The sequence below is a fragment of the Xiphophorus maculatus genome, chromosome 23 (assembly GCF_002775205.1).
Source record: "Xiphophorus maculatus strain JP 163 A chromosome 23, X_maculatus-5.0-male, whole genome shotgun sequence".
In the NCBI taxonomy this organism is placed as follows: domain Eukaryota; kingdom Metazoa; phylum Chordata; class Actinopteri; order Cyprinodontiformes; family Poeciliidae; genus Xiphophorus; species Xiphophorus maculatus.
This window is the reverse complement of record NC_036465.1, coordinates 11,240,315-11,255,237: the sequence shown is the minus strand read 5'-3', so window position 1 is coordinate 11,255,237 and position 14,923 is coordinate 11,240,315. Positions and strand designations below refer to the sequence as shown.

The 14,923-nt window shown below is 37.8% G+C and overlaps 1 protein-coding gene across 8 annotated transcripts in view; it reads left to right on the top strand.

The window, feature by feature from the left end:
• atp8a1 (ATPase phospholipid transporting 8A1) overlaps positions 1–14,923 on the top strand; it is a 104,221-nt gene that overhangs the window by 20,881 nt on the left and 68,417 nt on the right. For 3 of the 8 annotated variants that reach the window (XM_014469909.2, XM_014469908.2, XM_023328987.1), the window contains exons 3-12: positions 2,573–2,672; positions 4,273–4,371; positions 8,403–8,448; positions 8,633–8,673; positions 10,991–11,064; positions 13,017–13,086; positions 13,179–13,306; positions 13,990–14,101; positions 14,390–14,555; positions 14,882–14,887. In XM_014469909.2, the coding sequence (XP_014325395.1) occupies positions 2,573–2,672; positions 4,273–4,371; positions 8,403–8,448; positions 8,633–8,673; positions 10,991–11,064; positions 13,017–13,086; positions 13,179–13,306; positions 13,990–14,101; positions 14,390–14,555; positions 14,882–14,887 (842 nt within the window). Of the gene's footprint in view, positions 1–2,572; positions 2,673–4,272; positions 4,372–8,402; positions 8,449–8,632; positions 8,674–10,268; positions 10,343–10,990; positions 11,065–13,016; positions 13,087–13,178; positions 13,307–13,989; positions 14,102–14,389; positions 14,556–14,881; positions 14,888–14,923 lie in introns of all 8 variants that reach the window. The other 5 variants (XM_023328990.1, XM_023328991.1, XM_005802072.3 and 2 more) reach the window with 3 other exon arrangements.

Below are 14,923 nucleotides of genomic sequence, written 5' to 3'. Positions count from 1 at the left end.
TAATCTTTGTCAGGTGGAAGGTGCAATAAAATTAAAGGAAATGTTGCTTTGTGGTCAAATATGTGGTAAAATGTTTGCCTTTAACTGGGCCTGTACAATTTTTAGGAGTTCATTAATTACAAAAATAGCATTGTATTGATTGGAAATCTATTAATCAGCATTTTTATGCTTTCCATGCAACAGACTGCAATTCCAGTCTGGCATACATGACTAATTTTGGCTTTTGCTGTAGCCGTTTGCAATTCCTACCAACTTGCCACATGTTTCCAACATTGAAATGCAATTTTTTTGTTACTAAAGAGATACTTACTGAAGGACAGGTTGCTATTTACCAAACGACCTGAAAATGGCCCCAGTTTGCATCATTAAACTCTAATTTGTTTCAAAGAATTTATTGGAAAACTTCCCTGACCTGTGGGAGGCTTGCACGTAAGCCTCCCAGGTACATGACCTGCTTAGGTCAGGCTTGAAAGTTCACTCCCAATACTGGTATAATTCTAACACTGTGTTGCAAAATGAATACTCTCAAATAATGATTATGGATGCAGGTGAGTAGTGCCTTTTAAAGGAAGTACACAAGTATATGCCTTGAGTTTTGCTTTTAAATCTATTTAACCTTTGACAGTCATCTGTCAAAGGTTAAATATTTAACCTATGTTACCTCCAACAGCTTAACATTGCTGTAAACAGCATAGTGTGCTGTCACTGCTAATAACAATTATGACTCTTCAGTTTTGTGTTTTGTTAGCAGAACAGTGCCAGCTAAGCAATGTGTGTGCTAGTTTTGTTCTGGGAAAAAATATATATATATTTTACACACCTGCACTTGCTGCTGACAAGTATTTGTCACTGCAGCTATACTTTTATTTCAACTAGTAGGCTATTGAAACTGCCCTCTTTAGTTTAGTTTATTACTCTAATATGGAAATCAATGTGTAAGAAGGCAGTCATACATATATATATATATATTTTAAGCACAACAATTATAGTGAATGAAAATAATGGGCCCATATTTTTGGCATCACAACTTTTTAGCCACTGTTGTGTGCTTTTACTTCCCACTCGGATCTCATGTGAGTTTAGGCTAAAGATTGAATAAAACTCTGATCTGATCACAATATCAACTACCATACTTGTGTGTAATAGTCACTCTCACAAAGAAACTTCCTCTTAATTGCATGTCTCATACCGCCTGTTGGTTTGCTTGATCATTCCGGTCACTTAGATAATGCTGAGCTTCCTCTTATGATCATGACTCACGTGACTGCTACAAAGCAACAGTTATATCTGTCTAAGAACATGTAAGGTTTTAGATCATCGGTCATTTGCATACATGTTCTCAATTTTGTTTAATAAAACTTGTCAGTCTTACAAAAAGAAGACTACATAGTTACTTGTATGTCTTGTGATTGTTTTTTTGCCTTATTAAAACAACCAAGTACAAGTAAACAAGTATATTTTATTAGGACCTCGGGTGCTAGAGTTGCACAAATAGTTGTGCATCATTAAGTTTAAAGTAAAGGATACATGGGTTAAAGAACTTCTGAACCACAACTAAAGTTGGTGGTGGCAGTATCATGCTGTGTGATTCTTCTCTTTAATGGGAATAGAGAAACTGGTTGAAAGTTTTGGAAATTGCTAGTCTTCTGAAACTGGTATGGAGATTGACTTTCCATTTGGAGATTGATTAGAAATCTACAACCAGAGTAACAACAGAATTATATTAATCAAAGAATATACATGTGTTTGAACCATCTAGTCAAAGTCCAGACCTAAATTCAATTGAGAACCTGTGGCAAGGCAAACTTTGCATCTTCCGGTATGCTAAGTTAACAGACATACTTCAAAAAGTTACAGTTGCAGTGAAAGTTGTTTCTATCAAGTATTGACTCAAAGGAATACAAATATGTGCCACAGTTTCCATATTTTTATTTGTATATATATATATATATATATATATATATATAGTATTTCTGGTAGGTCTAAAATGGCAATATCATTGGTGTTTCTTTTGGTCACTTTTGCGAGTTAGAGGCACTATACTTGGTTTGTATTTGTCTGTCTGCAGGGGTATGCAAAGCATTGCTACTGGCTTGGCTTGCAGCAGTATATACATCTTCTCCTAAAGTGGCTCCTCTGACTGCCCCCTTTAACTCGGCCGTAAATCAGCCTGCTGGAGGCTCGGCTGTGGGGGTGCTGAAAGCGCCTCTAGTTTCAATATTCCACCATGATGACCAACCCCACAGCAGCACAGGCAGCATCGCTCATCTCTGTCAGGATGTCTTTATGCCCCCTCTGCCACCTCCTAGCCTCTAATTATTCTTTATTATTAGTTCACCAGTGTTTGCAGTTTGTCATTGTATGACACAAATAAATATGTTTCTGTAAAACTAACTCTGGAGACTGTTGTCAGAATGGTAAAATTAAAGTCTCCTCTGAATGACTCTTGTTTCAGCAATGTTTCCACTGTAGATTACACTTTGCAAACTAACCTATTTTGTTTTCTCCCTTTCTTGTCTCATCTTGCTCCCCACCATCACCTCGTTGCGTCGTGCCTGACTCGGCTCTTCAGCACGGCCAAATATAACGTTCTCACCTTTCTCCCTCGGTTCCTCTACTCGCAGTTCAGGAGGGCAGCCAACGCCTTCTTTCTCTTCATTGCACTCCTGCAGGTAAGATTTAGTAGTTTTGTATTTCTGCAATGCAAAAATATAAATAAAACAGCTACATTTGTCAATACTGAGATACAATTTTAGCCATTTGGTTAATTACTTTTTTTTCCCAACCACACTTTGCATTGACCTAGACATCACTTCCTGGAAGGTCATGTCTGTAATTTCATATGTACACACAACCACACACACACTCAGACACGGTATTTTATATAACTTGATTAAAAAATACATGCAATTCTATACCTACTAACTCAACATGCATCAAATGACATGAAATATGTACAGGTTGCTGCTTTAAGGTACTACACTGCAGTGCAGAGACTGCTGCAACTTGAATTTCAGGTGTTTGGAGCTCACCAGCAAACAGCAGAAAATGGAGGAGGGTACAGCACAAAAACTTGAGTTTTTGTCTTTATATTTGAGCTGACAGACTGTCCCACTTAGAGAAAGCTGTGCGGTTAGGAAACAACTCCATCCAGTGTCCTTTTGAAACGCAGCCAGTGTGAATCCTCATTTCCTGCTGTGTCGATATGTCGACCTTGAATAAAACAGCCATGCAGATGAACGAGACATGAAATCAATTTTCAAGTTTCTTTCCAGGAGTATAATACTGATTTATCACTGTGGGTTTGCTGTTGTTTACATGTTAAGGCCCGAAGCATTAGGGCTGCAACTAACAATTATTTTAATAATGGATTAATCTAGGGATTATTCTAATGATTAATCAGATAAAAATTTGGCAATTTCTATCACTTTTATTTCAGTTAAGCCTATTTTACACAGTATTAAAAATACATTTAAAGGTTCAATACATTAATTGGAAATGAAATGAAAAACACATTTTTGCCTATAATGGAATAACATAGGGTTCCTTCAGTGTACACCTGACCATTTTAACAAAAGATGCATCTATAGCTAAAAATACTTTTCTAATCAATTTACTATATCAGTGCAGTGTAGGACTTCTTGCTGAGTATTTTTTTTGACTAAATAGTAACTGTCAAAACATTATTTTTTCAGAATTACAGAATTTACACCATGTGAAGGTAAAACTATGAGACTTGAGGTATCCTGGTTTGAACATTTTTACAGACCGTGTTTTTTTTTTCCCTGAAATTCTGAATGTCGATGTGTTTTTGTCCAGGTTTGCCTTTAATTTCTTCATGTACTGGATTAAACTACTTCATCTATCAAAGAACCTGTATCACTTTTTGTATTGTGTAATCCTTCTGAAGAAAAGCAATCACTTCTCAGACCTTTAAGAAACTTGGAAATCGGTTTTTCTAATAGATGGACACAACATTTATAAAACCTGATGAAAATTTGCTTTTAAATGTTTGTTGCTCATGCATACTGTTTAGCAGATGAAGAACCGCATTTAGTGATGTAAGTTTTTAGTATAACCGAGAAAAGCTGTTGAGAAGAGAAATAAAGCATTAAAACATTCTCTGTTGCGTCAGTTGTAATATACAGCAACTTTACTGGTGGGAATTTATGATCCCACATCAAAATAAAATGCTTTTTTTGAAGGGTAAAAGCTTCAGAAAAAGTAATCACTAAAATCCAACCTAATATTGTGACATTGTGTTTTATTTAGCAAATCCCAGATGTGTCCCCCACTGGTCGCTGGACCACCCTGGTGCCACTGATCTTTATTCTGGTTGTCGCTGCTGTCAAGGAAATAATTGAAGATCTGGTAAGACATACATCAGTCAGAACGGGGCTTTAGCTTCTTCAGTCTTTTTACAGTTTAATTTTAGGCCATGTGTCTCTTTTTATAAACAGAATTCGGTAGGTATGTTCCAGTCTTATACTTTTTTAAAATCTGTTGATATGAAACAAATATGTTTGACTAAAAAAGCAAAAGCAGAAGAAATCTGCAAGGAGGGAAAATACTTTTCCACAGCTCTGTGTATCATGAGCTGTGGCCTATTGGCAGAAAGCAGGTTCTAGTGGTTATGACCACACCACACACACAGCCATGCCATCAAACACACACACACAAACATGGACACTCATTTCTGGGGCCCCAGCTGTGCCAACTGGACCCAAAAACACATTTATTCAATTAACCTAGATACTCAGTGCTCACACACAAAGACAGTTTGTACAAAACAAAGTGACTGCCCTGAGCTGTTGAACAGATGCTTGAAGATGCTTTAGATTTGAGTTTGCTTTAGATTTAGATGCGAGTTTGATTGTTAATCTTTTGAATAAAACTAAACCAAAAACCAGCTGGGGAAAAAAGAAGGTTATTGTACCTCATTCCCCCTGACCCAGTCCCGGGTGAGCAGCAGATAATCGTTGGATGTGGTGTTAGTCATATTGTACTTTGGGTGGGTTAATAATCAAACTAAAAATATGTGCATTCTGCAGTTGGTGTGTAATCCACTCAAGCCTATCTTAGCGAAGTGAGAGAATGTTGCATTCCACTGTATTGCAGTGACACTGCAATGCGATCCCTCGCGCAGGTCCCGGTGGGCAGTTACTCTATACTACACTGTAGCGTCTATCTGAAGGGACCAGCGCAGCACTTTTTGTCTCCTGGCCTGTTGTGGAAAACATGGGAACAGAATGGATGATGACTCCATCTTTATCGCTGAAGGTCACCTGCACACACGTCTGTTCTCTGTACTGCGCTGTCCCTCACAAGTTGACCTGACAAGCCAGCATCGACCCCTAACTTCATGAATCATGCACACACTGTACAGCACATGCCTTACTTTGTTGCTGGCTGTCTCTTCTCCAACAGCCTCAGGCTGTTTGTTCAAAGCAGTTCTGCCATCATTCAGATTTAAATGTCTCCAAATGGGAACATAATAATGTGACTTTGTAGTAGCTTCATTTTAACAGCATTGGTTGCATTTTATTGCCATGCTTGACCTGAAAATGAAGACTGAAACAAATATATGGCAAATGCTGCTTTCATCGTTGCTTATTTTTTTACTGTGTTGGAAGTCTGTAGAGGCCTGATGATGGAGTACTTGTGCATAACCTCCACACTTGGCTCACCTTTTGCTGCACTGTGAGCTTACACACATTATTTAAATACAGTGCATCTCATTTTCTCTGTGCCTAGAGACCAAAGTAGTGAATATGAGGACAAGTGAAAAGCAGCCAAACCTATGGAGTTGCTCTTTTAAACGTATTTCTGCTCTCCTAACACGTCTTGCCTCCAAATAGGCAGAGGTCTTTCTGTGGCACCACACCTAATGGTGTGGATGAATGAAAACAGGATGACAGCTCGAGTACAGGGCATGATGAATGGCCTTCGGAGAAGCAAACTTTTTCTGGGAACAGTGTGGCCAAAAAAAGCCTGAAGTCATGCACCGCAGACAGGTCCATTCATTAAAAAGTACAGCATGATGCAGGGATATTAAGTACAATTTCATTTAGCCACCTGAGTGTGGAAGGGAAGACAAGTTGTCACAGAGAAAAAGAGTTTAGTAACTGGAGATGTCACTGTTATTCACCTGCTATAGTTCAGGATTCCTATGCTGTCTGGAAGCATAGGAATGCTATGCTTCCTATGCTTCAAATCATATTATTTAATATAATATAATTATATATTATCAAAATAATATGATTTTAATATATTATTATCAGCACAGAAAAGAAGAGTATGGAAAAAATATTTGCATCTTCAGACTTTTTTCCCTATCCCTTCATCTAAATTCTATGTCCTTATTTCCTTCCTTGTTTATGTCCTCCTTGTCTTCCTCGCTCATACTTTGTCATAAATTCATTCCTTCTTTCGGTCCTTCCTTGTGTCTCCAGTTTTCCTCCATTATGTCATTCATTTCTTACTTTTTTGTGTTGTTCCATCATTCCTTTTGCCTTTCTCTCCTTCTATCCTTTCCTTTTCTAGCCTTGTATTCCATTTTCCCTCTTTTTGTCCTTCCTTGTGTTTTCATTCTTCCTTCTCTCCGTACATCTTCCTGCTGGGTTTCTGTACATCCTTAAGTCTTAAATTTATTTAACTAAAATTAAAACCTTAGAATTTTTATGTTATGTGAATTTAAAATGTTAGTTGGCCTTAAATAAATTAATCACAGGTCTTAAATTTTATTTAATCTTTCATATTCTATGTAGTTTATTTTCCTTGCTTGATTTTTCTGCCAAGCAAACATTTGAGTTGAGTGGAGAAATCTTACAATCTGTGAGTTGAGGCGATTGAGGCTACCGCTAACTAGCTGCAAATATACCTTTTGCTAGCTAGATAACTTTTTTTTTTCGTCTATGATGGGAAAGTGTAAATCTATCATTAGTGGCTGGACGCCACTGTGGCCACTGATTCACTTCAGTTTTCAACCCATATGGCGTTAAGTGCATTTGTGCAAAAATCTTGGCACTGCTGCCATATAAAATGTGTAATTTTCTTTTGTACAGTTCTGTCATAATATAAACCTTCAATTTAATTCATAATGGTCTTAAAAATGTCTTTAAAAACCTTAAATTTGAGTTAGTGAAACCTGTAGAGGGTCTGTCCTTTCTTCCTAAGTGTTTCTTGCTGATTTTATAAATTATGCCTGTCATTTAAAATGTAAACAGCCTAGGTTTGTATTAGCACACGCTGCTCTGATGGCAGCTGTTTAATAAAATAAATATTTTGAGTGACAGTCTTGAGGGGCTGAATTTGTTGCAGATTAAATTAGATTACCTTGGTGCAGGTCTCTTTTCTTGTAAACAGGTAGTTAGCGGAGATGCAGGTGGATGTGTCCTCTCTTTGTTAATCAACTAGAGCACACGTTGCTCTCAGGAGCTCAGTTTTAATGCACAGTAATCATTTTAATGAGATGGGTGCAGCAACTCGTTATTACTCAGCGTGATGCTGGTTGACAAGCTGTCCCTTGGAATCAGCTGCAGAAATCACAGATGATTGTGTGATTGTTGAGCAAACAAGCGGCACAAGGGGAAGAAGTGTTGCTCATTCTCCTGGTCACACAGATCTGTTCAAACCCCTTCAACGTTTTCACATTTTATGTAACTACCATCAACTTCATCTTCACTACCTACCAAAACATAACTGTCCACCTCGAGTTGACAGTGACAGAGATAAAAACTTTAATCAGACTCTGAAGGAGCTGCAGAGATTCATATAGCTCAGGTGGGGAGAATTTGTTGGCAGGACAACTGAGATACACCACATAGTAGAAAACAAATCACATGGTAATGAGCAAATGTTTAAATTCTTCTTAATAAATTTAAAAATTAATCCATTCTTTTTAAGTAAAGCAAACATGACTGAGATGCAAATGCTTCTGTTAAACCCATTATGTGACAGGTTTTAGATCAACACTTTAATCTCTCCTGACTTTTCTCCATCTGTCAGGTGACCCTGCAGGGATAACTGAGGAAAGTTAAGCTGTAGATTTAGAACCCCTATTGGGATCACAAAGGAGAAAAACGCTGCAGTGGGTTTATCCACCACTATACTGGTGGATAAAATGCTAAATGATGTGGCTGTTGAAAAGGTTACACAGGCTTGGTGGGAAAATCACTCTGGATTAAAAGTGGTGGACTAATCTCACTTCAGCTCTATGATGCTAATTTATGTATCTGCAGCTCTGTCTTTCAGTATAAAAAGTAACTTGCACTGAAAGATGTTTTATTTATTTAATAAAATAACATATTTGGAATATAGTTTTTGTAATTGCATTTATTTTATGTCCCAACATAAAATGTGTGCAATAAAGTGTGCTCAAGGTAAATTTTTGTTCTTTACAGAAACGCCACAAAGCTGACAATGTTGTCAACAAAAAGGAATGTCAAGGTACTGAAAACACTCTTCTGCTTTGTTGAAAACCATAGAATTTGTTTTGCTACATATATACAGAACATCAGTGTCAGTGTTGTTTTCTACAAACAATTCTCTTTGTCTCTATTTTATTCCTGTTCTGACTTCCTCTTTTGTCTTTGGCTCCATCTTCCTCACCGTAACTCATGAATCACTGCAGTCTTAAGGAACGGGGCCTGGGAGATTGTGCACTGGGAGAAGGTATGTGCCCATTGTTTGTCGCCGTTTCTTATTTCACTAATAGGAGTTGAGACACCTTTATACTCCAATTCACTTTAGTATGCATTCTAAAATAATTATACAGCATGCCCGTATGGGGATGGCCTTTGGAAAGTGAGACCAGAGGACAAAGAGGAAGTTTCCCCTCATGATTTAGTTCTTTTATTTCTGTTGCAAAATCAGGCCAGCTGTAGGTAGAGTGTCTTTAGGTAAAACAGGACCGCTTGGCAACTCTGCTCAGCTTTTAGTAAGAAAATTTTGGCTCATGTTTTTGAACATTTTTCAGGCAATACCGCTGTGATTTATTTTCTGATGCTGCAGTCTTTCTTGTTAGTCAGTAAGAATAACTTGTTTCTTTGCTCAAAGTTTTATTCCGCCAAGTACCACAGCCAAACAGACAACCAGACAGAGAAGAAGAGTACAAACACGAAAACGTATACTCCTCGCATAACAGTGCCCCTAGCGGATGGACATGTAATACAAACAAAACAAAGGAGTAACATTTCTTATTGTTACTCTGCAGTAAAACTTGTGTATGCAGATTTGTGTGAAGAGCAGAACGATGTGTAAAGAGAGTGCCATCTTGTATTGAGGGCTCCCAGTTTGTCTCAGGGTTCAAATGCAGTCTGAAAAAATCTGTGCAGCAGCAACTGAAAGAGGGGGGAGCATTAATACAATATATGCTCTATGCCACTAAAGAAAAGTAGAAAAGCACATTTTAATGGATTTTGAAACCATGGTAACCAGTTCATGGCCTGTGTGAGAATTGCTTAGTTTTTTCCTCCTTCAGCCCTACAGATGCAATTTGAGATTAGGCTGAAATTATTGCAAACAAATCTTCCCAAAGTAGGAGTTAGTGCAAAGTTTACAAGAAGTAGTGTTGATCATGTGTGCTTTAAATTTAGTTCCTGTTGGATGGAAATCTGTGCCTCTTCCCTTTGGTTCCATGCTAATGTCTCATCCAGTTACAGACTTGGGATTCTCTAAAAAGCCAAAGTTTAAATAATTGATGAGTTTTTCCTCTTCAGCATGCATTTTACAAAAGCATACTCTGTTCCAAATTTTTGTCCAGTGGTGTTTGTTCCTCTTTAGAGCATCTTGAATGAAGCCAAAGTGGCAAACTTGTATTTTTTATTTTTTATTTTATTTTAAGTTCCTGTCACTTCTTGTCATTTTTATGTGCAGAAGAGAATTGTATATAATGCATTTATATAATTCCTTGCTTTTTTCATCAGGATAGAACAGAATTGTATGAATGTTGCAAACTTTAGTTCATGCTCCCATGAAGATACTTGTCAGATCCTGGTTTCTCACAGTAAAAATGTTCATTAGAAACTATATAAATATTTCTGTTTTATTTGCTGCCTGATGAACTGTGTGCAGGGTTCAGTGGTAATGGAAGACGACTTCAGCTGCTCCAGCAGTGTCTTCTCATTACTATTAGATGTTTCTGTGGTTTAATGTTCTCGCTTTTTTTTTATCATCCCAGCTGTAAATTTTTATTCCCACTGCTGATTTTACGTTTTCTGTGCTGTTTTATAGGCAGCATGCAGCAGTAACCAGTTTATTTTTCACAGGTCGAAGTGGGTGATATTATTAAAGTAAATGGCAGTGATTTCGTTCCTGCGGATGCTGTCATTTTATCATCCAGGTATAGGAATCAGCCCCCATGCAAGACTTTTTAGGAATCTCTTTCCCCGATTCCCTTTTTCTTCTGACACTCTCAGCTCACATTAAAGAAGTGATGGTTTATTAAGCCTTTGAGTCAAGATTTTCAATGATTAATCTAATGCACAATTAGAAATACATAAACTTTTGTGTTAGGTAATGACCATCATTTCCTTTGGTGGGTTGTAAGTAATGTGATTTTTGAACTAGATTTGAGAGGTCATGTCTTCATAAGCCTACTGATCTCCTTCTCCTCTTCAGAAACTGTTTGGATTTGGTCTAGATTTGACTTTTAAAAGCATAATTTGACTCCTCTGTAATATATAAAGCTAAGATCCTTCTCTGGTGAAGCAGTTTCACTGTTCAGCATTTTTTTCTAGATGGTTTTGTGAAAAGGAGAACACATGGAGAAGCATACCTGTGATCACACAGGACTGATCATCGTGCTCTTCCCTAAAACTGAACCAGTTGTCTCTCTCCCCTTCAATGTTTTCTTGTTTTTTTTCTTTTCTTCTCCCATCCTTCCTCCTTTTTTTTCAAACCTCTCCTTCATCCTTTCTTGCCTCCTGTGCAAACTACTGCCACACTGCCTCCGTCTCGCCCCCTGCTGGTGTGTGGTTGGTAATAACAGGTGGCTGTTGGGGAAGTAGTCAGAGCTGCAAATGGAGATCATCTCCCGGCTGACCTCGTCATTCTGTCGTCCAGGTCAGCAAACCAGCAACATAACCAACTGAAACAGCGGTGGGAGAGATGGGGGTGGGGCTTTGTTACAACTGGGATCAGACTTTATTTCCAGTCTGCAGGCAGGAAGGGGCCTGTGACGTTTTTTCTGTCATCGAAAACTTTTTAGTTAAATTGATTGCACTGCCTTTGTAAAGTCTTCCATACCACTTTAACTTTCCACATTTTGCCACATCACAACCATAAACCTTGAATATAATTTGAGATTTTGTGTCGCAAACAAACACAAAGAAGTGCAAAACGGTGGAAGGAAATAAAAATCTGAAATATGTGGTGTGCATTTGTGTTTAATGCCGATACTCCCAATTAAAATCTAGTGCAACCAAGAACCTTCTGGAGTCATCTAATAAATAGACAGTTTTCCATCTGTGTGTAATTTAATTTCAGTCCAATAGGGCTGGAATTTAACACATTTTGCAGATTTCTAATTTGATCACTTAAGCTTATTTTATGCAATATTCGAAATACAAAAAATTGTGGATAAACATAATTAAATAAGAAAATATTGTATTGCCTAAAACGCAATAACAGCATACCTGTAGTGTACATTTGATTACTTGTAGCAAAAAATGCATCTGCAGCTAAAAATAATCAAGTTCTGTTGATGTCTGGAAGAAAACTTGTCAGAGTCTGCTGGAGAATTGAAATTGGCAGAGGGTCACGATCCAGGAGGGCAGATATTCAGCCAGAGCTACAGTGGAATAGTTTGCATCAAAGCATGTTCTTTAGTTGGAAGAAAGCAGATACAACCAGACCTAAAGGCAACAGAAAATTATTGAAAATGTATGAAAGCTTTAGAGAAGCTCTATCCAATTTTCTAAGCTCAGGCTATTTTTCAGAGAAAAATAATGTGAAGCAACATATGTAACTTTAGCAAATACAAGTTCACTTCACACTTTGTTAAATGGTGTACAATTATGCTCTAGTTTGTGTTGGTTTTGTGGTTGTGACTTGACAAATGTGGTTTGAATACTTTTAAAAGGCACTGTACAAAAGATTTTTCAAAAACTTTCAAATTGTGATTTAGCTTTAAAAATCACTTAACTCTTTTACTATGATTTTGTAATGTCCTTTAAAACTAACACTACTAACTGCTCAAAAGGAAACTCCCTCTATATCATGCTCTCTGTTGGGTGTGAATATATATTTTTTCGTATTCATATCTTTGCATGGCAGGCTGGCTGAATGTATCGGCTTTATTTGAACAGTTTGCATGCAGTCACATTTCAAGATGAAATCCGGAAGCCATCTTGGATTTCTATTTTGTGCTAATTTACTGCAACGCATTAGTTCTTTTTCAGTTCAGTTTTAATTCACTTTGTCATCGCTGGAACATCCTCCTGCTCATTTTTATCAATCAGGCCTTTTGTGTGAGAAGATTAATCTGTTAGCAGGGCTGCTAACCAGTGACCCAACTCAACATTTAACCTCAGGCATGCGCTAACCCGCTGTCACTTTGCCAAGAGTCTGTCTGAGACCCATTTGTTTGCATTGTTTGTGCTTGGTATGCCTGCTTGCTCCTGTCACCCTGCTCTGATGTTTCCTCTCTCTGTTCCTTTTGGACTTTATTCTTGCTGCTCTAGAAAGACAGTTTAACTCATGGGAAACAGCAGCCCCAAACAAAAATGTTGTCTGGCCTCTAGATGTTTGCTGTATATTAAACAGACAGCATCAGTCAAACATTGGTGGCAGTTTTTGCTGGCTTCAATATCTTTGTTTGTTGCGCTTTAGTCTTGCTGTTTCTCTGCTGTAGCCTCTTAATCTGTTACTGTAGCTTTGTACTCATTGATTTCCTGTTAACGGCTTGATATAGAAAACATTCTAAGCAAATCAAAGTTTAATTCACGCTGATATAGAACATCAAATTGCTGTTACTTTTCTGCTCCAAGATTCTGTATCCTCTTCCTCCATAACAGTGAACCACAGGGTATGTGCTACATTGAAACATCTAATTTGGATGGAGAAACAAACCTTAAAATCAGACAGGTTGGTATATATTCTCTATATTTTTTTTTAGTTGCAGCACTTAGGTTTACAGCATAGAAGGAAGTAAAGCTGTGTTTTGCTCACAACTACAGGGTCTCCAAGTGACTGCAGACATAAAGGACATTGACAACCTGATGCGGCTGTCGGGGCGGATGGAATGTGAAAGCCCAAACCGGCACCTGTATGAGTTTGTTGGAAACATCCGCTTGGTTGGACACAGGTGAGCTCAGTTTCAGCCCTGTGTATCAAATTATCTGCCTCACTTTCTATCTCAGGAGCTCATTTGTCAGAAAGTCTTGCATTTTATGGTGTGAGGGAATAAATAAAAAATTCCAGCTGCAGTCATATTTATTTCTTTTGGATGTTTTTAAATTGAAGCTCTTTGGTCTTTTTAGCACATGATGGAATGATTTCAAATGTCTGCAGTAAAAAAAAACTTATTAGTAAGCATTGTTAACCCTTTTTAGTATTGCTTTCAAAAAAATATGTATGTTCTTAACATTCACGCTGGTCATTTTTGCTAAAGGTGATTTTGGGGAGAAAAATCACTTTTGACAAAAAAAAAACTTTATTATTTAGGGCCTTTGCCAGCTTATTTATGTCTGATTTTCTCCTGCTCTCTTGGTCATATAAATTGTATTTTAATAAGGGGAAGTTCTCAGTAAACTTTTTTAAATCCACATACTTCAATGCTTTTGCTTGTCAACCACATAATGAATATGCACTTTTATAAAAAGCTTCTCTGTAGAGGTAAAGTTTTTAATAGTGGCCACCCTCGAAACTGGTGTTTCTCTTTAATAAACTGCTACATCTGTCAAAGGTGTCACTTGTATAATTTAAAGACATTTGTGAAACAGAGGTGAAGTTTGAAAGCCCTAACAGTTGTGGTGCTCCGTACCTCAGCACCGTTCCTCTGGGTCCGGACCAGATCTTACTGAGAGGAGCCCAGCTGAGGAACACACAGTGGATCCATGGAGTGGTTGTCTATACGGGACACGACACCAAACTCATGCAGGTAAAATCATTTTTTGCAATTTCTCATTTATTGTACTGTGCACCAACATTTGTTCCGTAGAGAAATATTCTTGTGCATTTGTAGAGGATATTGTAGCTGATCAAAGGCTGAAAGGGTTGAACTAGCCACTACTGTTTTAGCTTCAATGCATTTAATTCTCTGAAGATATTTTGTAACAAAGACACCCATATACCAAATGTTCTTACTCCCACTTGGTAGCGAAGGGACACCGCAGTTTTATTTTACTTTTTTTTTATTTGTTTTCCCATCTGCTCACATGTTGGTCAGAATTCCACCCGGCCTCCTCTGAAGCTCTCCAATGTGGAGCGGATCACCAACTTTCAGATCCTCGTGCTTTTCGGCTGTCTCCTGGCCATCTCTCTCATCTGCTCCATCGGCCAAACCATCTGGAAGTACCAGTACGGCGATGACGCCTGGTACATGGATCTCAACTGTAAGAATCCGGGCAGCCGCAGCTGCGCATCTTATTTCCACATATTGTGTCTCACTTGTTCATATCGGCTTTTTTCCTTTTGCCATTTTAAGTTCCTTAACAGCTAGTACGCGTTGTGTTTTTCTGTTGCTTTAGTTAATTTACATTTTGTACAACAAGTGAAATATGTGGCAATGTGGGAATAAGTAAAGTCAAAAACATTGTTTGTGATGTGGATGAATGTCATTGAAACAGAAATGGTTGAATATCACTGCGCTGCTGTACTTTTTGGTTCTTTTCTAATGTTCTGTTTGATTTTTGTTTTCTTTGTTGTCGTTTTTTAACAGCTCCAGGTAACAACCATTTAAAAGCCTTGGCCATCCGTGAAT